The sequence below is a fragment of the Diplodia seriata genome (assembly GCF_021436955.1).
Source record: "Diplodia seriata strain FDS-637 chromosome Unknown scaffold_1, whole genome shotgun sequence".
NCBI classification, from domain to species: domain Eukaryota; kingdom Fungi; phylum Ascomycota; class Dothideomycetes; order Botryosphaeriales; family Botryosphaeriaceae; genus Diplodia; species Diplodia seriata.
The window spans coordinates 1697633-1720463 of record NW_027117308.1 but is presented as its reverse complement, the minus strand read 5'-3'; the positions used below and the strand labels follow the sequence as shown (position 1 = coordinate 1720463).

Genomic DNA, 22831 nt, shown 5'->3' with positions numbered 1-22831 from the left:
TCGCCATACAGATCTATCCTGTGGCGGAAACCCAACTCACAGTTTGCTCTGACCCTCTTGTGGGACCTTAACCACGACTTTGCCCCAAGTATTTCTTCCCGCTAACGCAGCCAACGCGTCGGGCACACTCTCCAGGCCAACGAACTCCTTATCGGTGAAGCATGTTCCTTTGAACTTGCCAGCTTCCATGAGATCGAATATACCCTGCCATACCTTCGCAGCAACAGCCGGATCGCGAGCTGCCTGCGCTCCCCAGAACAGTCCCACAACGCTGCAGTTCTTCAACAGAATGCGATTCGTTGCGACCTTTTCAATCGGACCTCCAGCAAACCCGATGACCAGAAGGCGCCCGTCCCACGCAATGCACTTCATTGACTGGGCAATAAGGCCCACCGAGTCATACACAATGTCCACGCCTCTGCCCTTTGGCGTCAGTTTCTTGACCAGCTCCGGCCAGTTTTCTTGCCGGTAGTCGACGACATGGTCGGCGCCGAAGGACTTGGCTACTTCCAGCTTCCGAGTGGTGCCCGCCGTGGCGATGACGGTGGCACCGAATGCCTTTGCAATCTGAACTGCAGCGAGTCCGACGCCGCCGGCTGCAGCGTGGATCAGGACATAGTCGCCCGCCTTGATATTCGCGCGGTTCACCAGGCCAGCATAACTGGTTGGTGCGGTCACGAAAAGGCCAGCGGCGTCGAAGAAGGTCCAGCCCGAGGGCATGGGCAAGATCTTGTCTTCATCAACGGCGATCTTTGTGGCGTAACCCCCCTGCGACCCGCCGAAGACCTTGTCGCCGACCTTGTACTTTGGAGTGCGGCCATTGGAGAGGGAGGCGGGCGCGTGGATGACGACGCCGGCGAATTCAGAGCCAGAAACCCATGGAAACGGCGGCTGGGTCTGGTATTTGCCCTGGATTTGGAGGACATCAAAGAAGTTGCAGGCAGTTGCGTGAATGGCGACTACGTATTGGTTCGGCTTCGGGGCTGGGTCGGCGAGCTCGCTGACCTTGAGCTCGGACGGAGCCTGCATGGATGGCAGCGTTCAGCAGCTGCTGCGCCAGGAACGCTTCAGACGGGGGAGCATGGACGAACCTTGACGTACTTGGTGACCTGGATGCCGCGCATGGTCGTGTTTGGCGTGCTAGTGCGGACGTCGAGCGCAGCGGCCGGACCTGGTTTTGTCTCTGCTAGCGGCCAAGTACGACTGCCGCGGGCTGGGGAAGCTCCCCGCAGACAGCACTGGCAGCTGCCGAGGTTGGGGTCAGCCCGGTACGAGGCTCAAGCGCCAGGTCGCCAATGACGACAGCTAGAGGCTCAGCGCAGCGCGGCGTGCGGGCGGACTCAGCGCCTGGGCCGTGCTCTCGCGCTCTGCATGGAAGCACGGAAGCCTCAATCGAAGCCTCCAGAGCTCAGCCCCACGACCTCTCTCTTGCCCACGCCCTCCTGAGCCCATTCCTACCCGCCGCACGCCAAACACGCTAGTCCTGGACACCGCTGCCGCATCGCCGCCCCTTCCCTTTGTGTCTCCGTAGCTGCGCGCAACCCAGACGCACCGGCCAAGCGTCTGTCATCATTACCTGCGTCACATCGCTTGACGCCACCCCTCCGCCCACCCAACCTCATCCCCAACACCACGCACCCGCAACAATGGCCGACGACGCCGGCCAGTCTGAGGAATACGTGACCTTCAACGTCAAGTCCTCCAACGACGCCAAGTACACCCTGAGCCTGCCGCGCACCACCACCGTCGGCGACCTGAAGACGAAGCTCGCTGCCTCCGAATACGCCGATACGCCCGCTGACCGCCAGCGTTTGATCTACTCTGGCCGCGTCCTCAAGGATCACGATACGCTCGACGCCACCAAGATCAAGGATGGCAACACGGTACATCTTGTGAAGAGTGCAGCAAGCAATGTGCGCCAGAACCCCACCAACCAAGGCTCCGCCGCAGCCGCCCCCGGAGCCGGCACTCCCAGGAGCAACGTCCCAACCAGCTTTGCCACCGGCACCGGCAATGACCCTCTGGCTGGCCTTACTGGCGCGCGTTACGCCGGAATGATGGGCCTTCCTGGCGCCGGCGCGTTTGGTCCTGACGGTGGGGTGAGTCTCGCCCCCATTCCCGGCTCCGCGCTGTTCATGTGCGGTGCTGCAGCTAACCTGAACATAGATGGGCGCGCCGCCCGACCCTGACCAGCTCCTGCGCCAACTCGAAGACCCCAACACCCTCCAGCTCATGACTGAGGCTATGAACAACCCCATCGTCATCCAGCAGATTCGCAACAGCCCTATGTTCCGCAACAACCCCATGATGCAGCAGATGTTCGACAATCCTGCTTTTCGCCGTATGCTCACAGATCCGGAGGTGATAAGGCAACAAATGCAGATGGCGCGCTCTTTTGGTGGTATGGGCGGTCCGGGCGGCGGAAACAGCTCATTCCCGGCACCTGGTGTCACCAACACCACTCCTCAAGGTCAGAACGCAGACAGCAACACGGCCAGCACGACGACCGGCGAAGGAGCCACGCAGACTCCGAACCAGCCTAACACGACCGGTCCTACAAGCCCCCCGCCCAACCCTTTCGCCATGTTTGGCAACCCTGCCGGCGCAGGTGCAGGCGGCGCAGCAGGTAACCCTTTCGCTGCTCTGTTCGGCCCTCCTCCCACCGGCGCGCAAGCCCCCGGACAGAATCAAGAGGGCCAAGGTCAGGGCGTGCCTCCGGCGAATCCCTTCGGCAACCTCTTCGGCGGTGCCGGTGCCGGCGCTGCTCCTGGCGGACAAGCAGATCCCATCCAGACCGCTGCGCAGAACCTGATGCAGAACCCCGAGGCGATGCGCGCAACGATGCAAATGCTCGGTCTTGGTCCGCCCGGTGGTGAGGGCAACACGGGCGCCCCTGGCGGCGATGCGGGTGTCGCCAACCCCTTTGCAGGCTTGTTCGGCGGCGCCGGCTTTCCCCAGGCACCTCCTGATAACCGGCCACCGGAAGAGCGTTACGCGGAGCAGCTGAGGCAGCTGAATGACATGGGATTTTACGAATTTGAGAGGAACATCCAGGCGTTGAGGAGGAGCGGTGGTAGCGTGCAGGGAGCAGTGGAGTATCTCCTTAATGGCTCATAAGTTGATGCGCGTGGGTGCGTGGGACGAACGGACAAGCTGCAGGTTAGAACGAGGGAGCGCTTAGGGAGAATGGGATTAACTGCTTAAACTAGGAGGTGATATACCTTTTTTGCTTTTCTTTTTTCATTTCTTCCCGTTTCGGCATCCGATATCGAACGACATGGACCTCTGCTCCCTCGCTATTACGTGTATACTTTCCTGGCTTGGATTCTTTTATAGGGATTCGACACGCAATAGCGTTGATGACGAGTTATCGCTTTTTCATGCATGGCAATGACGGAGAGGACACGGCTTATCTGATACGCAACGCGCCTACGCATGTGATGCGTGCTTCATCTTTCAACACTTGTTACAACGACAACTTTGACTCACTCGAGGGAATGACAGGCTTTCCTCTGACATTGCACCGACAGTTCTGTGTGCCTCGACCTACATGCAGCTTTCTTGTGTGGGCAGTGCAGGCTGACGGTACGCACATACTTCGTCTGCGCTGAGCGGGATTCCTCGAATGGGTACGCTGATAATGGCTTTTGGTAGTGATTGCTCCAAAAATCTGATAGGTATGAAGATCATAACCGGTTCAAACGATGAAAGCCAGCAGAAATAACTCATGATGGGGTGAGGTGCTTATAAGAATAAATCGTCGTCCAGGGAGTGTAGTGTTGTAGCTAAGAAGCTAGAAACCGAGCGCGCACTGTAGCTAGTCACCTGTGGTCTCTATGTTCCTTACCCTTGGAGACCAGGGCGACGGGAAATGGCGTTGAGCATGCATTTAGGGCTGCCCAGTATTCATACTTGTCAAGGAAAACGTTCCACGAGTTCCTTCCAGGCAACCAAACCGACCGGCAGGCCCGGCAGGCCTCCCTTTCATGAGGCTACGGCGGGTTGTTTGCTTCATGTAGATCGATTAGGACTAGCGTAGTTTGCTACCAGGTGGTGGTATAAAGCACCACCAGCAGCCTTCACGAATCGATCATCCTGCTTCACCATCAAAAACCGTCAAATATAGCACGATTGGAACTGCCCATGTGAGGTCCTGGTTCACCTCCTGTGGAGTGTGCAGCATCTGCTTGTTTATTACATCATGACCGAATGCTATAAACCTTGAGATCCTATTCATCGAGCGCGATATGTCGGCTGGTGTGTGAATATGGGCTGCTCATTTGCCCTTCGGCACTCGATCCTTCATTACACGTGAGTCCGTGATTTCGAGAAGATCATCACTTGGAACAATTGACTCAGGTTCATTTGAGTTCCGCCTGCAGATGGTGTGTTCTGCATGGTCAGCAGAGGTAGTATCCTCTTTCATCTTCATGTCATCGGCACATCTTTGCAGGCCAAACGAGCAGAATCGCCCCATATGCCCCTCGAAATCTGTTAATAGATCTCGTTCCTACCATTAACGCGTGGACCGGCCAGAGGCACTACAAAGGTAGGGAACGAAGGAAGTCTGTCATCTGAATCTATCATTACACCATCATGGTGCTGTTCGCATTACTGAATCACTTCGTTGCTGCAGATGAGCACATCCATAATCCATATGGAACGTATATAAATACCTCTAGTGGGCTCCTAGGTTCCAGAGTCCACAACACAACGAGCAATCATCAAAAGGAAACAGTTCTACAATTCACATCAATACTATATCCGATACTCGCAAACCTCTACACGATGAGCGGTAATCAGTGGCATCACAACAACCAGAGCGGCCCTTCATATGTAGGCTCCCAAAGCCTTCAGAAACGCAGACATGACAGGACTAACGTACTTATTTCAGGACCCGCGTCAAGGAGAGACACCCAGATATCCGCCGGGCGGCATCCCATTCCGTAATTTCCTGCCGGGCAGTGGCAGTGGCAACAACAATGCCGCTCAGGGTCAGAACAATGCCGGTGGTCGCGGCCAAGGTGGAAATAACGGTGGTAATAACCAGGGCAGATAAACGAGCGGCCGCAGAGGCTGAGTTTCTGGTATGGGTGTTCTAATAAAGATACCAAGCATACAAGAGCCAGATCTGTAATATACCATAGATGACCTGAGTTTCAAATACTATGGTGATTTGCTAGAGTGTAGACGATAGATCGTCAATGCTGTGAGTATTCCTTGGTTTCACTTTGATATGTTGGATGGGCAACGGCACCAGATGATTCCTCCGGAGGGGCACTGACCTGCAATACTCTCTCGTTGAACCGACCAGCCAATCCTACCTTGTTCCAACGAACCGACCACCCCAACCTCAACAACCACCCCCTCATCAACCACGGTACCTCAGTCCCCTTTGCGCCCCACCCCCACTTTCTCCCCCACCCTCTCCACAAACCGCCCCAGAATAACCTCATGCGCCTTCCTCATCGTCCCCTCGACGAACCACCTCAGCCCCCATGGACAAGTCGCCGTCACACTCTCCTCGGCCATCCAACCGCCACTCTCATCCCTCACGATCTTCCACTCGAAACAGCTCTTGAAGCCCAACGGCGCCGTCACAGCCGCCTTCGTCCCATCTGTCGTGTCTTCAAATGAAGCTTCGATGCCCAGCTCGCTATCCCAGAGGTGCGTGCCCGGAAGGTAAGATATAGTTTCCCAGACGAGGTAAGTTTCCTTGTTCTTGTTCGCCGCATCGCCGCCTTCGTTGTTGTCGCTGTCCTTGTCGTCATCGACGCGCTCGTACCGTGTGACTAGTGGGCTAAGAGTGACGACGGTGGGGTGGTCGTGTAGGAGCGCGAGGGCGGCATCTCGGGTAGTGTTGGCCGCGTCGCCGTCGGGCCCGTCGGGTAGCGACCTGGAGAAGGTGACGGTGAAGGTGGTGTTGATGTAGGCTATTTTTTTTTTTTTTAGTTTCGGAGAGTCAGCGGTGGGGAAGGAATAGCGTTTCTCCTAAATTGGCAACAAAAAGAATAAGATGGAGAGTGTGAGAGAGAAAAGTGGATGTGATGTCATCATGCGTTGGGCCGCTTGCGGTTAGGTGTGGCTGCGGTTGACGGCCGTCGCGGGAACAGTTCGGTGGGGATGGGGTGCCCGTAGGTTCTTCGGGCCGAGAGAGGGCGGGGCCGAGGACAGCAAAAGAAGGAAGCGAAGTGGCAAGAGGGAGGGGTAAACTTACAACTGACAGACATGGTGTAGGCGGTCGGGAGGTTGTTGGCAGTGATGGGGTGTGAGGGCGACAAGTCGAGTCGCAACCTACTCTTGTTTGAGAGCACCACAGATGAGACGGGAACGTCACTCAACGGATACACAGGGATACAGTAATCAGGGATACAGTAATCAGGGAGCGGGATGAAGGAGAGCGGAGAGAAGGGGCGGAGCGGGAGCGGCGGGCGGAAACCACTAGTACTCCAGCATGACTCACGAGCCGTCGCACAACCGCATCGTCGTTCGCAGGCTGTTCCCGCGCTGGTCCCGCGCACGATCTGCGATCGAAGCCACTGTCAGATCCAGGAAGGAATCCAGTCTTTCCGTTGCCCGTCGGCGGAGGAGTCAGGGCCAGGCGGGCGGGAAAGACCATCCCGCCGGATTTACGTAGAGGGGATCGGAAATACACTAATAGCGTGCGAGAGCAGTTAAGGGCCCACGCCACGTGGGTGCCGACGTGACGGGTTCTTGGGCCCTGCTTGAGGCCCGAGTCGTCCGGCGCAGAGCCACACGGATCGGATTTGTCTGAGTCGCCATGGACCAGCGTGCATGACATGTGCTCTGCCAGTGAGCTCGGGCTCTCTGCCGAGATGGCGACTCAGAGAACTGCTCGCCTTGATGTCGACACCTTATGGCATGTCGGGATCGTCCACAAGGGTCCGCGATTGGCACAGGGATGCTGCAACGGCCATGCACACAGTCATGCACGACTCGAACCGTTGCTTAGGCGCTGACTCCTTCTGCCTTGCTTATGACAATGCCGCTATAGTCAGGCGTCGCCTCTGCTAAACCTTCACCACCCATCATCTACACTTCTACCCATTTCAACGGACCAACTCACCTCTCCTCCCCCCTTCTCTCTGTATACATGCAACATGCTAACATCTACAATGGCCAATGGACGACACAGTGCTTTCATACAATGTCGCGCCTACTGACAGTCCTCTCCATGCGGAGCTGTGCGTCCTCCTCTTCAGCCTGGTACTGTGCCTCGCTTGGCAGCAGCACCGCCTTGTCAATAGCGACCGGAAGGCCTCTGTGCCTGCCTCTGAGCATGACCACGCACAGCACGAGCTTGCTGAGTTTGTGCCAGCTACCGGAGAAGCTGAACGCATCGTACGTCACGCCCGTCGAGACACCCACGCAGCCGTATGCGCTAACCGTCTCAAAGATGACGTTGAACACTGAAAAGTTGGCCGGATCGCGCTCGAACTGGCCCCCTTCGATGATCATGATGACGAAGACCGCCAAGACAAGCCACCACAGATCGTGCGCCAACTGTGCCTGCAACTGCTGGTGCAGGAAGTACGACTTGGTTTGCTCTTCCCCTTTGGGCCCGAGGAATCGCTCCTTGACGAAGCCAAAGAATGACTGCTTTTTTTCGTGCATCTCGTTCAAGGCATCCAAATGCGGGTCGTCCGCATAGATTCCCAAACTACGTTCCTCGTAAACGTTGGAATTGCGCATCGTGATGACAACCGGATACACCGAGATGTACATCATGATAACATACAAGACCTGCAGGCTGATACGAACCGTGGTGATTGGGACCACGTAGAAGCCACCAGAACGCACAGCCAGAGCTTGAAACAACCCATCGATGATCTCTGCTGCTGTGGGAAGGTCGTTGATTGCTTTGTTCCCAATGTTGAGCACCTCGAACGCAGCCCAGTCAATTGCGTTGAGAGTGATAACAGACAGCAAAAGCCACCAAGTGTGCTGCGACGGGAAAAGGTTAGTGTAGCACCGCCTCGGATGATCAAGTAGAAATTGGAGCGTATGACGGAGGTCATCCCAGCGCTCAGTGGCGGGCAACAGCTTCTGCATGGACCAGACAATAAGGCGAAGGAAAATGGGGTAACAAGTATTGCCAGCAAGAATTAGCACGCCCATGGTGAGCAGCATGTAATATGCGGTTTGAAATGCGGTCATATTGGCGTCCAGCAGACTCATTCCCGAATTGTTGAATGCGGAGACGGCATTAAAAGCACCAACCCACCTGTGCGATGTCAGTATGTGGCTCGATTTCTCAACGTACAATGAACATTTCTCCAGCAACACCACGGTGAAGATACGTGCAATTACGTGGCTCACACGCTGGAAATATTTCTTCTTACTCACCAAGGGTTAAGTCCATTCCGTAGAGCGGTGTCAGGCCTGTTCAAGGCAACGTATGCGCCGAGGCCGATGCAAGCCAGCAGTTGCCAGAGTACATAGTACAGCGGCACAATGACGCACAAGACCTTGATGGCTTTGTACTCAGCACCACCAAGAGCCTCCCGTTCTTCCTCAGTTAGATGATGGAACTGCGAGTTTCGTCCAATCGAGCCTGCGAAGTCTGCCGGGGGAAACATCCTCGAGGGATGCTCCTTCAAAGATTTCCCGTTGTCTTCGTCATCCTCGTCCTCAACAGCTTGGGTTCGCGATGTATAGATCGAGTCCTGACCGACAAAACTGTGTCGCCGATGCAAGCTGGCGTTGGAGCGCGCTCCAACCCCTTGCATGTTCAGCAGCCTGTGGCTGTGGCGCCGCGATCGCGGCTCACGACTCGGGTCCCGAAGAGCTTCAGGGCTGAAGCTTATGTGGTCGTCTTTACTCGAACTGGCATTCTGGCTTCGCGTCTCTTTCCCGGCTATGTCTTCTAAGTCTAGCTTCTCTTCCACGATGTGGGGTACATCGACGACAGCGACGTCATTTTCCGTGGCTCTGACAACGGCTGCATCAGGCAGCTTCGGATCAACCACCGCAGAACGTGGACGGCTGCGCGAGGAACGTCCTGATCGAGGTCTGCTCAAAGAAAACCTGTGTCTTCCTCGTTTTTCTTCTGCGGCTACTGTGTGGATCTTGGCCTCGAATGCCTTTCTTCGCACGTGCACTACAAATGCCGAGACGAAGATGGCGGAGCCGGCCATGATCAGCAAGAAGAGTATGACCTGCTGGAAGGTGTTCAGATTGGAAAGGTTGACGGTATTAAGACCCGCCAGCGTCATGGCGCTCACACAGAGGAAGAGCGAGTCGGTGAAGCTGACACTCCTGGCAGGCGTGGATGCACCCCAGAAGATGACAGCAGACACGAGGCAGGTAATAAAAAAATATGCATAGTGCAGGGTGATGAAGTTCAATGGAGGCAGGTTGCGGCGCAGGACGCGCGCAACCCTCCGGACAGGACCGACGAGGGAGGGTCGGACTCGAGGGTGTGGCTCCACCATCCCGAGTGCGGGTGCGGCTCCTGTCCGGAAACCAGCTCTTGCGTCGGAGACGTGTTGAACGGGAAGGCCTGCTCTGGCTCCAGATCGGCAGCCAGGCAGAGCTGAGGGAAGAGAGCTAGTTGGCTCTGGGAGAACGGAATCTTGACAGGTATCTGGCCCTTAGCCAGGATCGGTAACGGTCGAAGCTGCATGCTATGTGAGCGGGACGCGCGATAGTAGGCGGCGTTGATCAGCGGGCGATACCTGCAAGAAATGGTACGCGATGGCGAACGTTGCACAAGCGTTGTACGGCGTGGCTGCTAGGCTAGACAGAGGCGTCGAAGTGCGGGGAGGCGGCGACGGTCGAGCGCGACAGTTGTCTGGGGCGAAAAACACAGCAGAAAGACCCACTCAACAGTTAACCTTCAGGACGTCTCAGCGGTGAAAGAAGCGGCGAAAAGCGCGACTGCTGGGCGCGTGAGGTGGTGCGCCACACGCACCGCCACACGTGGCGACGATTCTGGGCCCGGGCGACGGAAGCTTTCCCTGTTTCGGGCAGGCGCAGGAGCTACCGCCCGAGAAGTGAGGGGCGCGCCTGCCCAGCCAAACAATAAGCGCGACGGCGTGACGTATGGATCAAGCGTGGCTGTGTCAACGCCTCCAAGTCTTGGACGCAACGTACTACGCTCCAAGATATCCCCTTTCCCAGGAGAATTTGCCGCCTGCGATATATACCCGCCCAGCACCGCGCGACTTCTGTGCTGTCGACATCCACTCTTGACCACGCTCGTTGCCCGACGGACACAGACGCCATGGCCAGCCACAACGACCCGCGCTTACTCTACTCCATCCCGGGGATCAAAGCCTACCACATTCAGAATGGCGAGGAGGATTCTCTTACGCCATCGGGCCCACAGACGCTCTCGCTGCTGATGGTGCCGACCACCAGCCCTTTCGCCGATCCCGCTGCGCGGACCGCCAACGAGTCGCCAGAGGAAGACTTCTACCTTCATCTGAACCTGCCGCCAGAGCTCGACCTCCCCCTCCCAGCGACGACCCAGATCTACCACCAGCCGCCCAGCAGCTATCTGATTCCGCGCTGGGACCTTGGCCCCGATAGTGGCGCATTCACGCGCATTGAGTTCCCGCCCCTCGGGCAGGGTGTCACTCAGGAGGACGTCGACACTTTTGAGACAATTCTGGCACAATGCACCGCCTTCCTTGAGCGCGCGCAAGCTCCGCGCACTGAGAAGGGCGAGAAGGGCGATCTTCCCCCCTCGTACAACCCGGCCGCCTACAAGCCCGGCGAAGGATATGTGGAGGGCACGGGTAAGGGCCAGCACGGACAGATTGTCCTCATCGACGAGGAGAACGGAAGCGTCGTGGGCGAGCTTGCAGATGGCGCTGCGATTGACGAAGACCCGAGGCTGAGGCCCGGCTCAAAGAGTGAGATTCTCTCGGGGAAGTATTCGTCACCCTTTGCTGACCATCGCCAAGATCCCGTCGAGGTGGAAATCAGTCCAGACGGCAAACATGTCGATGTACGCCCCATCTCCGAGGAATACTTGCGCATGGCCCGGCACCCCGCCTACAAGAGCTCCTCTTTGGTTCAGAATGCTGCTGCTGCATCGCGCTTGATCGTTACTGGTTCCACTTACCTGAGCGACGCCATGACCTCAGGCGCGAGCTCTTTCACCCAGAAGACCAAGCCGAACCAGAAGCCTGTCACGTTTAAGCCAGCTACACACGACCATGTGAGGAAGATCCACGAGCTCACGCATAGCGCCGCCACTATATCCGCGAAGACCGTGGGCCAAGCCACCAAGTACGCGCAGAACTTCGGCGCGTCGCTCTCCGGGCGAGGTAAAGGCAAAGAAAAGGGTGAGGGCTACAAGCCGGGTTTCCTCAACAAGTCCATGATTGCCTTCTCCACCGTTGCTGACGGCCTTGAGTATGGCGGCAAGAAGCTGCTTGCGTCTAGCGGTGCGGCAGCTGCGCAAGTGGTTGGACACAAGTATGGCCAGGATGCAGGGAACCTCACTGCAGAATTAGCAGGCGGCGTCAAGAATGTCGGCCTCGTCTACATCGATGTGACTGGTGTCTCCCGTCGCGCGGTGCTGAAGTCGGTTGCTAAGGGCATGGTCGTTGGTAAAGTCAAGGGAGGCGGCGAGGTCGTCGTTGGCGGTGGTGATGGCGGTGACATCCCGCCCGAGGATGCGAAGAAGGCTGAGGCCTATGGCGCAATCCAGACTGGCGCTGTCAACGACAACCTTGGCCAAGGGCAACCAGGCGGCGGCTCTGCTGCGCCTGGCGGCATCGTTGGGTTCGGTAATGCCGTGCCCCAAAGTGGAAACTCGGGGGTGGGTGAGCCTCTAGCAGGGCAGGCGCTGCAGGGCCAGTACGTGAACGAGAAGCGATGATGGAGCTGCCTAGCCGGACAGGCAAGCCGACGACTGGCATACGCGTTGGCATTCCCTGGTTTTTCCTTCTTCGGTCACTATAATACTTGAGCGTGGCTGGATTTCACGATGATACGAGTTTATAGCACTTCGCAGGGCAAATATGGATACCTCGGGGCGGTTTGTTCCTTCACCTTTTTTTAACCCGCTGCCTGCCTCTGCTGCGTGAGTCTCCGGTCGCGTGGATACGTCACTGAATTTGCAGTGACTGCACGGAAGGCGCCTGTTTGCTTTCCTATTTGGGCAGCGTCGTGCCCTCCACCACGGTCGGCTCCTAAGTTCAGACAACTTGCATCTTGATCCTGCGACCTACTTCCAGCGAGCGTCAAGAACAGAGCAATCCTACAGACGACAACTCCCAAAGCCAGCCTACCGCACCGACGCAACACCAATTCGACATCTCGAGCCTTCGGTCTGCTTGATACGTCACGCCAACCATGTCCTGGTTCACGTACACCTTCCTCCGCCTGCGCGCAGCCATGGGTGCGATTGGATCGCCCACGACGACTACTGCAGGCCCTCGCGCCATCGGTACCGCGATCCAGACTACCACCCGCAAGTCACTCGTCCAGCAGGCGCCCAAGCTGATCAACCAGCCGAAGGTCCTCACCTGCGCACCGCGTGAGTAGCTGTCTCGCCTTGTGTCTCGACGCGGGAGAAGAGTCACAGCGCCATTGACATTTGTTTCCATTGCAGGTCCTGGCAACCCCGTCAACGCCGAGTACCTAGCCTGGCAGATGGGCTGGGAGAAGTTCGGGGAGCAGCCCAGCCCGCACCAGCGCCTTGCGCCGTACGCGTGAGGGCTAGTGAAGCGGCCTAGCCCGAACGGCGGCCGTGCAGTGGTGGGCTGCAGCTGGAGCTGCGGTGGCATCAACACAAACTTCTGCTGCCCGGGCAGACGCACGACCGCCACAGAAACAAGTTTGTGTACAATGCAAAGGGTGTGGCAGTGGCGGGCACGGTCCAGTGTGGGCTGCGAATGACAACGGGGAAAAACACACGGACGGCAACGGCGTTTCTCTGCGGAACGGAGATTTTCCTTTCCTTTCTGGGCGTTCATGGCATCACCTTTGGGGTAACAACAAGCGGGAACACGACGGGGCCATCAAGGCACTGACAGCTTTTCCTTCGTACGGAATGGGCGTTCTTGCATCAGGGCGGCGCACGATGTAGCAACAAGCGAAGGGCTCAGGGATCGGGCTGCTAGTAGCCAGAAGCCTTGTTCGGGATCGGTGGAGAGGATGATGATGCTCCTTCTGGCAAGCCCCTTGCGGGCGTTAGCTCCCAAATTCTTAGACCCTGGCTAAGCATACAATAGAGGCAACGTGGTTCGACGCCTACAATACAAGCTTATGCGACATACGAAGTTTTGCATGCGTGCGTTGCGCCGACCCTTTCACGAGGCAGCGAACGGACCGTGTGGGTTCTTAATATTCAGCTAGGCTTAAGCACGTGCGTTCCGGCGGAGCGCGCCAGCTCTCTAAATAATTAGGCACGATGGGCGTGCCTATAGTGGTGCGGCGTAGATACCTCCGTCGGAGCTAGTAATCCTGACAAATAAACCTTGGCCGTGCCCCGCAACACACGATCATCCCAGTCCCGCTTGCGCGACGCGCGTACCGGCCAGCCCGACCGACCGCCTCTCGATCGCGAGCACCCAGACCGAGCGCGATTGGGACGAGCGGTCAGACTTCTCAACAGCTCACCAGACACTAGGCCGCAGGCGGCGCGGGCATGAGAAGCAACGGCGTTCGGCGCGGGCTGGGCTGTGTGGGCGATGTGCAGGCGGACGGCATGGCACTGGCGCCAGCTGAGGTCACCTGGGCGTGCCCCGAACCCCAGTCCCATGGTGTCGGTGAGAGATGCAGCGACGCCGACTGTCCATAGCGCCCAAACAGTGATGGCGCAGGCCGACCCCTGCCTAGCGGGCCACGACTTTACACAAGCACACAAGCACCCATCACGCGCAAGCAACGCACAACGGCGCTGACGCCACATAGCCAGCGCCGCCTCGCCTCGCATCGCCTCGTCCCTGGCTCGCCGGCCACTGGCTTTCACGTGCTGGAACCCCGCGCGCCTCGCGGGGCTGCTTGTGGTGACTTCCCAGCAGCTGGCGCGGGAATGCTGCAGCTCACCTGGAAACAGGCTGCGCACGCGACGTATCTGTGTAAGTCAACAGCATTCAAAAAGTCAGTGAAGGTATACGTCCTCTCAGCTACGATCCGCTCCCCATAACTCTTTTCCCGCACCACCACCTTGTCATCGGGTCCGTCCGTCCCAGGCCACCCTCCACCCGCTGTCAAAGCAAGCAACCCCGAGTCATGCTGCTCATCCCGCTCATATCTTCCCTCTGCGTACTCTTCGTCAAGACTGTCGCGCTTGGCGCCTTTGTCTACTACATGCGCAACGACTAGCTTGCCGCGACATGGCCGAGCTCGAAGCGACTTTCCCTGCTCCGCTCCGCCCCTCCTTCAGCTTAGGCTGGCTTCCAAACAGGGAAGACATGGGTTGTGGAGTTATTGGCTGCAGGGGCTGTGTATGAGTAAGGAGAAGGGTTCCGTCCATCCAGAGCTTTGATGGTGGAAGAAGGGAGGGGTGCCGCGCGGGAGAGGCGCGTGCTGCACACGCACTATCCCGAAACAGGAAAGGGCAACTAGAGATGTCAGCCTAGGTCCACCGTTTACATCAGCGGAGAGCCGATTATCATCACGCATGCGACTGCCCTCTTTGGGACGACCATATCGTCAGGCAGCAAACGACCGTCACGACTTGTACGAAGCAACGACCTTCGATCCCTACATGTTCCGAACGACCGGGAACCCACTTTCCTTTCTCCTGCGTGCTTTCATTCGGGGTTCTCCGTCAAGCTCTACTATCAAGTTTCAACTCTTCTTCATCAATCTCGTTTCGACCTGTCGTCGTACCACCTGCAATGCTTGATTCCCATAATTGGTCCTGTCAGGCAGATTATTGTCACTTGGATCAGACCGGGCACTGAAGTTTTACGCACGCGCTGGCGCCACTGCGCGTCTCAGATAATTGGAAACGGCGAAAAAAATCAATCTGGCGCTACTGGCACAAGCCGTTGGACCTAAAGCCAACAATAACCGACGGCGCTAGACGTTGTTAAAGGAAGGAGAAGACAAGCTCTGACCATGCCTCTAATTTCATCGTGTTGCGACATCCAATTTCCATAGGGCATCTGGACAATTTTTAGGCAAGCAACAAAGCTCTTGCTTCTTGATATGGTCAGGCCAACATGACGCCTTGCACATCGGCACCTTCCCTGCGTCGCTTGCGTTATCCCGCGCCCTCCCCTTCCCGGAAGTTAGGATTGCCGTTAAGTTAGATAGAGAGTAGCCATAGTTTGGGATACCAGGAGCACAGCACCACGATCGGCTTGGCGGGCGGCGGCGACCGGGCTAGTGACGCCGCCGATTCCACGGGCACACACCCCCGCTCTAGATCAGGCAAGGAGCACTACCACCACCACCTCCGCATCAAGGCTCCTTCACACCACGCACCACCAACCACCCATCCCGCCGCCGTTTCTACCCAAAATCCTTCCTCCCCCATAGCGCACACACCCCCTTTCGCCGCCAAGGCACCAAGGGCGAGATAAAAATAAATCCCAAAAAAAAGGTTATGGCCGTCGACGAAACGGCCGAAACACGGACTCCTGATGCTGGGGCGCCGCCGCCATCGTCCTCGTTCACGGCGATCCCGACGCTCGCGCTGCGCGACGCCCGCAGCCCGGCGACCAAGCCGCGCTTCCTGGCGGCGTTGCGCGCGGCTTTGCTCGACGTCGGCTTCCTCTATCTCGACGTGACCGGTGAGGCGGCCTTGCCGGCGCGGCTGCTCGCCGACGCCGTGGCCGAGGGCGTCGGCTTCTTCGCCGCCGACAGGCTGCCCGACGCCGAGAAGCGGCGCATCGAGATGAAGAACGAGAAGAGCTTCTTGGGGTGGAGCAGGGTGAGTTTGAAGTTTTCCTCTGTGCGCCCTTTCTTCTCTTATCTCCCTCCCACTTTTCTCACTCTTCTGTTGGTGTTGTTGGATTGTCGTCGTGCTCGCTTTCGATTGCGTGCTTTTCTTGCTCAATGACGGAACGTCCAGCGCATGCTTTTACAAACTCCGTAACTCTGTTGTTGATCACAAAGCATTTATCTTGGCGTTGCGGTCACTTTATTTGTCGTTGTCTTTGAAGAAGTATGACACCTACCCTTCGGCAGGTGTCTCATAATTGATGAAGTTGTCGTCGATGTTGACGACAGTAGAACTACTTTCTCTTACATTTGTGCTTTGCTCAACTCTAATGTTGTTACATGCGATTTTCGAGTGCTGTTGTGGTATCTTTGCATTCAAAAGGATAAAAACCAAACTCCACCGTCTATTTGCAAGCCCAGTCTATACATGTGCGGAAAGAAAAGCGAGACAATACAGGTTGTAAATTAGAATGAGATGGTGTACAGGAGGAAATGTAGAAAAGACATGAAGGAGGTTTGATGGGAGGAAAAATAATGTCGAGAATCGAACTGCGCTGAGGGTTTTCCTGGTGGGCTGCAACGGGTAGGGGCAAGATCTCATGCTTTCCGAGAAGGGCGCTGTTTCTTTATCTCTTGTCGTCTCTGCGTTTTGACGTGGTCCCAATATCGGTTTCGATGCTGACCGTTTCTTCGTGCAGTTAGACAACGAGACGACGGCGATGCACGCCGACCACCGCGAGCAACTCGACCTCTCCACTACGCATGACCTTCCGGGGCCGGACGCACCCCTTTATTACAACATGCGGGCACCGAATCAATGGCCATCGTCGCAGTACTTGCCACGCTTCCGACCCGTGTTCGAGGAGTACATGCATGCCATGTCGGGGATTAGCACTTTCTTCACGTCGCTGATAGCCGAGGCAATCGGTCTACCTCCCGACGCGTTTGACCGGTTCTTCGACGCCGACCAACAGCACAAGCTGAAGGTCATCAAGTACCCGGAAGTGTCACCGGACGTGGACGACGACGACGAGATTGCGCGGCAGGGTGTGGGCCCGCATAAGGACAGCATGCTCACATCCTACCTCTTGCAGGCCTCGCCGCATCGCGGACTGCAGGCTCTGAACGCGGCGGGAGAGTGGATAGACTGCCCACCGAAGCCCAACACGTTGGTCGTTGCTATAGGGCAAGGCCTCGAAGCCATCACCCAAGGTGTGTGTGCATCGACGACGCACAGGGTCCTGAGCCCGCGTTGCGGGGAAGGGCCCCGCTATAGCATCCCATTCTTTCAGGGCGTCAGCTATGACGCGCGCTTTGAAGAAATTGACGTGCCTGAGGCGGTGCGGGCCTTGAAGCGCGAAAGGCGCGACGATAAGGTCGATTTTGCCTTTGTGAAGGGACGGTGGGGCCACCTGGGCGAGGCGACGTTGGTGAACCGAGTCCGGAGCCACCCGGATGTCGGTGAGAAGTGGGTGAGTGATCTTCCCCTCAGCCCTTACAGTAGGCCTCATCGGCGGGTGTCGCTTCCCTTTCTCTCACTTTCTAGGCCCCCTGCGGGCTGTCGCACGCATATTCGGCCCGTCCTCGTGTCCCGGAGGCAGATCAGCCGAAGTTGGCGGACGTGGTGCACTGGTGGTGAGAGGGCAAGTATAGAGCGAAGTGCAATTTCAACCCTTCACTTGGTCGACGTACCCTCGCACCTCACAAAGGAAAGCGATTGGCTGATACGGTTGCGTCCTCGGCAGTATCCGGGGATCCTGGCCAAGATCCGCGAACAACAGGCAGAAAACGACGTCGCCCGGGACGTGCATAAATCGTCCTGATACACGTAGCCGAGTCAGTGTCGGGATCCGGGGTCCGGAGCTGCGGTCCACGGTCAGCTGGGGCCGTGCCGGGTCCTCCCATCCAAAGCCGCGGAGCATGGACCGGCGGGACGTTCATCAGGGAACCGGGGTCTGGAAGAGTCGACCTCCACGAGTCATCTGCCGAGGGGCCTGAGGGTCTTAGTCGCGGTAAATTCCCTAGAAAACGCTTCGTGATCCTGGGTTTGCGACCTTATCCTCAAAGTGTTAAGAAAACGGTTTTCGCATGGTGATGACGTAGGACGACGGATAAGGGCGGCAAAAAATAATGGTGTTGATATTGCGGTCCTTCGTATTACTGTTAGATGATACAAACAGTTCCTATCTTTGACGCGTTCCTGACGCGCTCTGACGCCAGTTGCGTAGTTCATGCGGCGCCGTGGAGGGCCACTCTGCCGATTGAAACCCCGGCTAGAGTGCCAAATCCGTTCGCGCCTGCGTGCGGCGCTCAGCCGAGACCGGTGCCTGAAGCGGTGCCTGGACAGAGCGCCGCACCGCAAATTTTCCAGCGTTGAGAATCGCCTCCCAAAGCGTGTGGCCCTGGTGGCACGGCGGGATGCAACGGCTGGATATGTGTGCGGCGATGTTTCCTTTCCTTTCCATACAATTCCATCCCCGGCAAAACTCATTGCTCCGGCTTCACGTTTGACGGAATGCTGTACATCATGTGCTGGCCCTCCATCGGCGATCGTTGGATCATTGGCTCTCCATGGTGCGACGAGGGGATGTAGCTCTGGGGCTGGGGATACTGCGAATAGGATGAGGGAGGGTTCGGCATCTGGACTGGAAGATGACGCTGGTCGTGATAAGAAGGCGGGTGCGGCGGGGCGTTAGAGACAGGTATATGGCTGTATCCCATTTGCTGGCTCTGGGCTTCGTATTGGGACTGCACGGGACGGCCGCTGGCATCCAACACGTACCCGCCGTAGCCCATGGAATGCGGCACAGAATTATCAACGGGATGCATGCTGCTCTCGGCGACAGAGACGGGGGCATTGACGTGCGAACCGTGGGGACTCCAGCGCATGGCATCCGGCGGAGCGGCAACGTCGACGGGCGGTGCGGAATCCGCTCCGGTGGTGGAGGTAGTGGCTGCCGGGCTGTATCCAGGATGCGCGTGCGGATTCGCGTGCGGGTGATGCCACTGGTCGGCCTGCGAGGGCACGTTCGGCACGCTTGCGCCCGTGACAGAAGGCACACTGCGGGCAGTGGGAGTCGACGATGGCCTGGGCTGGTTCATGATGTGTATCCTGTCGCTTGGCGACGGTGCGCCGTTCGTTGCAAGGATGCCGCTTTCGCTTGGCAGGCCTGCAAAACGCGGAACTGTCAGCCAAACCGCCGATTTTGCTTTTTCTCCCCCGCCGATGCTCAACGCGCGTTGTGCCGGCCGGCGAAGTAGTATACGGGGCCGTGGCTCAGCAACATACCATTGCTCTCCTGGTAACCCGCCTGGCCGAGCGCAGCCATGGCGTGGTTGAGGCGCTGGCGCAGGATGGCATTCTCTTGCTCGAGGTCGTCGTTGCGCTGCATGATCTCGTGGATGCGTCCGTTGGCCTGCTCCCGCGCCGTGAGCTCGGCCACCCGTCTCTCCAGGCTCTCAATGTGGTCCTTGGTGCGCTGTCGGATGGCCCGCTGGGCCTCACGGTCGTTGGCCCTCTTGCGCTCCAGCTGGGCGGCAGTCAGCGTGCTGACGCTGCGGGTGCCTGCTCTCGACGGGCGGCGTTTGGCGCCGGGCTGGGCGGCATGCTGGGCGTTGGCGGAGCCGGTAGGGGTGGGCGTCGAATTTTTCTTGGAGTCCGTGTCAGACGACTGACCCTCGTAGGAGGGCGTCGTCTTGACAGACGAGATGCTGTGGTTGGACTGGGCACTCATTGAATAGCGGCTCCGGTACTCGACGGGACTGTGTAGCGGTCTGATGGCGGTGGTAATGGACATTCCGCACTCGGGACGGCGGTGAGGGAGGAAGCGATGTATGTGGGGGGCGCCCAGCGGTGCGTATATTGGGTACTTGTAGGCGGGCGAAAGTTGGCAGCCGGGCCACCACGGTTGCAGATAAGTTTCTGCAATAGCAGATCAGGAGAAATGGCAGTGAGGATCCATCGACACCGCCCGCACCAGGTATGTGGCCAGGGCCTGGGAAGACTAGGACTATCAGGTGAGGGCGCAGCTACGCCTATGGTCAGATCGCAGCGGCGCTCCAGCGCCGGCTCTTCTGCGATGCGAGTGAGGCTTGCGCGGGCTCGCTCCCCTCGGATTCCAACACGACGGTAGGCACACGTGCGCCTCTTTGCGGGGAAGGGGTTTCACTTTGGAATTTTCGAGACGCTTGACATGGGCTTGGCACGGCGCCGGGAGGAAGCCGTTTCGATGCCAGCGAACGGAGTTTGGCCGTCGGCGTGCGCTCGCATCGCCAGCCTCAGCAGCAACAGCGGCCCAATCGCCGGTGCACCCCAGAGCTGCGCGTCCAGATCTCCGGTGCCTGTGCGGAGGGCATGACGGGACATGCCATGCCCGCCAGACGCCGACACAGATCCTTCGTCGCCGTCCGCGTCAAATTGGACGAGCTGATCGCGATAGAGCCCCGCGCCCAATGCCTGCCGCTGGCGCATCCACTGCCGTGGAAGACCCCTGCGCCGGCCACATGGCAGCACAGCTGGACGCCCCGAATGGCGCCCGCTCCCACGCCACCAGCTCGCTTCCCACGCAGGGCACCGCGTCACAGGCCTGTCCACGCCAGTCTCTAGCCTGCAGCCCAGCGGCCGGCCGGCCTAGCCGGCAGAGCAAAATGTGCCGGCGCCGCACGTGGCTGCCCATGAGCCTCGACATCGGCCGGCAAATTCTGAGCCTGGTGTCGGTGGAGATCGCCAGGAACTGTCGCCAACGGCCGTCTTGGCGCTGGGAAGGCATGCCGCCGGCTGTGGTCCATCTCCCGATTCCTCCGCCGGCCACCGGTCAGGCCGGGCACCGGGCTGTGCGATGGTTGCGAGGGCGGTGACGGCGGGCGCGGGCATAGATGAGAATAGATGGGGGGGCGGCGGCGTGCGGACTCGGATTCGTTGGCTCGGACTGCCTGCGGGCTCAGAAGCCGCGCCCGCGGCGGAGCCTGCTCTCGATTTCCCGACCGGGGCAGAAGGAGCCGGCAAGCGGACAGCGTGGGCGCAGGATGTTTCTTGCAGCTGGTCTTGCCGTTTCGGGCGGCATTGGAGCGGGACGCCGGCCGCCCAGCACCACCACCATCGCCGCCGCGCCCGCACAGCGGAGCCGCACACGCTGGCGAACATCACGCAGGGGGCCATGGCAGGGCGATGGCAGACGCGCAAGTCCGCCCACGCATCCCGTCCACACGCCCTCCGCCGCGCGCGTTTCAGCGCATTGGGCGAAGCATGGCTTTGATTGCAGCGCGCTCGCTCTCGTGGACTCGATGCAGCATGGGCGGGCGGGAGCACTGGCGCGGGCGGCCGGCAGTGGGCAGGACAGCAGGGAAGGCGGCGGAAAATGCCTCAATGGGAGGGTGAGGTTTCGTGCTGCTGGGGTGAGGGGGTGAGGTCCAGGGAAAGCCAAGATCCAGGTTCGTTGCCCAGATGCCCGTCGTCATCGCCCGCTTGACACCGCCGATCTCCTGTGCAGCTGAGCTTCTTCACGAAGAGCGGCTGTCCTGTGCGTCCATCTTTCGGTGATTTCAGCGGCGCATGGGCGTCGGCTAGGCTCGGCGCTTCGCACGACCGTCTCTGGCACACCAGCACACGGATGGGTGGACAGTGCGTCCCAGGATTGCGCAACCCGCTCTATGCAAGTAGCACCACAGCTAAACACCACCTCCGCCCGCCTAACGCGTTTGCCGCCGCGCCATGGGCGACATGCTCCCATGGTGAGGCAGACGAAGCAAACCTAAGCCATTCATGCGCGGACCACGCCACGAGGCATGTTGCTGGCTGGCGGGAGGCGTGCATGGCCATGGCCGCGGCCTGCAGCGCTGCGAATGAGGCACAGCCGGCGTGTGCAGAAGGACCCTGAAACGGCGGTGTTCGTGTCGCGATATTGTTGCAGCGAAGACGTTGGGCTGCAACTGGCGTGCAGATCTGGCATCTGGTCCAGCACAAGCGTGGCCGGCGAAAAAGCATGCACGCCCTCGTCGAGGCACAGCCGCACACCACCGTCACCGTAGCGCACGTACGCTGGGGTTTTAGGGCTTAGGCGAGCTAGGGGTGGGTGTGGGTAGCAGCGCGGGCGTACCTGAGGGCGGCAGCGCGTCGAATCCCTCCCGTGCGCTCAAGCTCCTCCCAGCAACGGTCCCAGTCCACCACAAGCTTGGTGCGGAGCACCCCTTCCGCTGGCAGCTGCCCGCCCAGCGGCCCAATGCACCGTCTCGAACGGGGCGCACAAGTGACATGTCCTCGCGTCGCGCCGCACGCCGGCTCCTGCAGGGCGTAGGGTAGGTGGTCCATGCCGCGCTGCAACAGCGGAGGCGGCGGAGATACCTCCAGGTCCGCTGAGTGCCTGGGCGGACCCTCCTCGGCGGCCCCCGCTGGTGCATATGGGCGTTTCAGCCTTGCTCAATATGCTAATCGACTAGGGACCACCTCGCCCACACCCTCGCCCACGCCCACGCGCACGCCCACACCCACGCTTGCAGCCACGCCGGCTGCCCTGCGCAACTGCGGTAGCGAGCAGCCAGCTGCGCGTCTTCAGAAAGCCCGACGGTAGCGCCGGGTGGCCACGCAGCGCGATCCTGCCGCCCCCCTTGCGGCCGTACGTAGCACTTCCAGCACGTGTCTGGCAAGCCAGCAGCCTCTAGATGCAGCTGGCTGCGTGCTGGAGCATGGCAGTAGGACCGATGGTGGGCAGCACTACTCCTATTTCGAGTCCCCGGGCTGGCAATCGCACAGTATCGGCACTGCGCTGGTGCCAAAACAGCTGAGCGCGGGGCGTGGACCAGCAAATTGATACCATTTTCGCTTAAACGAATAAGCAAGGGCTGATGCGCCTGCCCACCGTTGCTTCCGCTGTCATGCCACGCCGTTGACGACCCCATCCGCATGCCGCCGCCTCACGGCGAAACCCAGCGTCTCAGCCTCCTTTGGTGCCTGTCAATT

The 22831-nt window shown here is 58.9% G+C and overlaps 8 protein-coding genes across 8 annotated transcripts; 4 read left to right on the top strand and 4 right to left on the bottom strand.

The window, feature by feature from the left end:
- Window positions 1-36: 36 nt before the first annotated feature.
- SLS55_000511 (uncharacterized protein) lies at window positions 37-1124 on the bottom strand (the record flags this gene model as incomplete). The annotated part of the gene is made up of 2 exons (XM_066772022.1): window positions 37-1023; window positions 1092-1124. 2 exons carry the CDS (start codon window positions 1122-1124, stop codon window positions 37-39), a joined length of 1020 nt encoding a protein of 339 aa, XP_066637301.1.
- A 522-nt stretch (window positions 1125-1646) lies between these two features.
- Window positions 1647-3117, top strand: SLS55_000510 (uncharacterized protein; the record flags this gene model as incomplete). Its single annotated transcript, XM_066772021.1, has 2 exons — window positions 1647-2099; window positions 2167-3117. 2 exons carry the CDS (start codon window positions 1647-1649, stop codon window positions 3115-3117), a joined length of 1404 nt encoding a protein of 467 aa, XP_066637300.1.
- A 2268-nt stretch (window positions 3118-5385) lies between these two features.
- Window positions 5386-6230, bottom strand: SLS55_000509 (uncharacterized protein; the record flags this gene model as incomplete). Its single annotated transcript, XM_066772020.1, has 2 exons — window positions 5386-5933; window positions 6218-6230. 2 exons carry the CDS (start codon window positions 6228-6230, stop codon window positions 5386-5388), a joined length of 561 nt encoding a protein of 186 aa, XP_066637299.1.
- A 931-nt stretch (window positions 6231-7161) lies between these two features.
- Window positions 7162-9646, bottom strand: SLS55_000508 (uncharacterized protein; the record flags this gene model as incomplete). The annotated part of the gene is made up of 4 exons (XM_066772019.1): window positions 7162-8245; window positions 8368-8552; window positions 9081-9279; window positions 9402-9646. 4 exons carry the CDS (start codon window positions 9644-9646, stop codon window positions 7162-7164), a joined length of 1713 nt encoding a protein of 570 aa, XP_066637298.1.
- Window positions 9647-10246: 600 nt separating this feature from the next.
- SLS55_000507 (uncharacterized protein) lies at window positions 10247-11854 on the top strand (the record flags this gene model as incomplete). The annotated part of the gene is made up of 1 exon (XM_066772018.1): window positions 10247-11854. One exon carries the CDS (start codon window positions 10247-10249, stop codon window positions 11852-11854), a length of 1608 nt encoding a protein of 535 aa, XP_066637297.1.
- Window positions 11855-12330: 476 nt separating this feature from the next.
- SLS55_000506 (uncharacterized protein) lies at window positions 12331-12693 on the top strand (the record flags this gene model as incomplete). Its single annotated transcript, XM_066772017.1, has 2 exons — window positions 12331-12514; window positions 12590-12693. 2 exons carry the CDS (start codon window positions 12331-12333, stop codon window positions 12691-12693), a joined length of 288 nt encoding a protein of 95 aa, XP_066637296.1.
- Window positions 12694-16676: 3983 nt separating this feature from the next.
- Window positions 16677-17699, top strand: SLS55_000505 (uncharacterized protein; the record flags this gene model as incomplete). The annotated part of the gene is made up of 3 exons (XM_066772016.1): window positions 16677-17088; window positions 17140-17348; window positions 17622-17699. The coding sequence occupies 3 exons, from the start codon at window positions 16677-16679 to the stop codon at window positions 17697-17699; spliced, it is 699 nt and encodes a 232-aa protein (XP_066637295.1).
- Window positions 17700-18363: 664 nt separating this feature from the next.
- SLS55_000504 (uncharacterized protein) lies at window positions 18364-19610 on the bottom strand (the record flags this gene model as incomplete). Its single annotated transcript, XM_066772015.1, has 2 exons — window positions 18364-19046; window positions 19166-19610. 2 exons carry the CDS (start codon window positions 19608-19610, stop codon window positions 18364-18366), a joined length of 1128 nt encoding a protein of 375 aa, XP_066637294.1.
- Between the last annotated feature and the right edge of the window lie 3221 nt (window positions 19611-22831).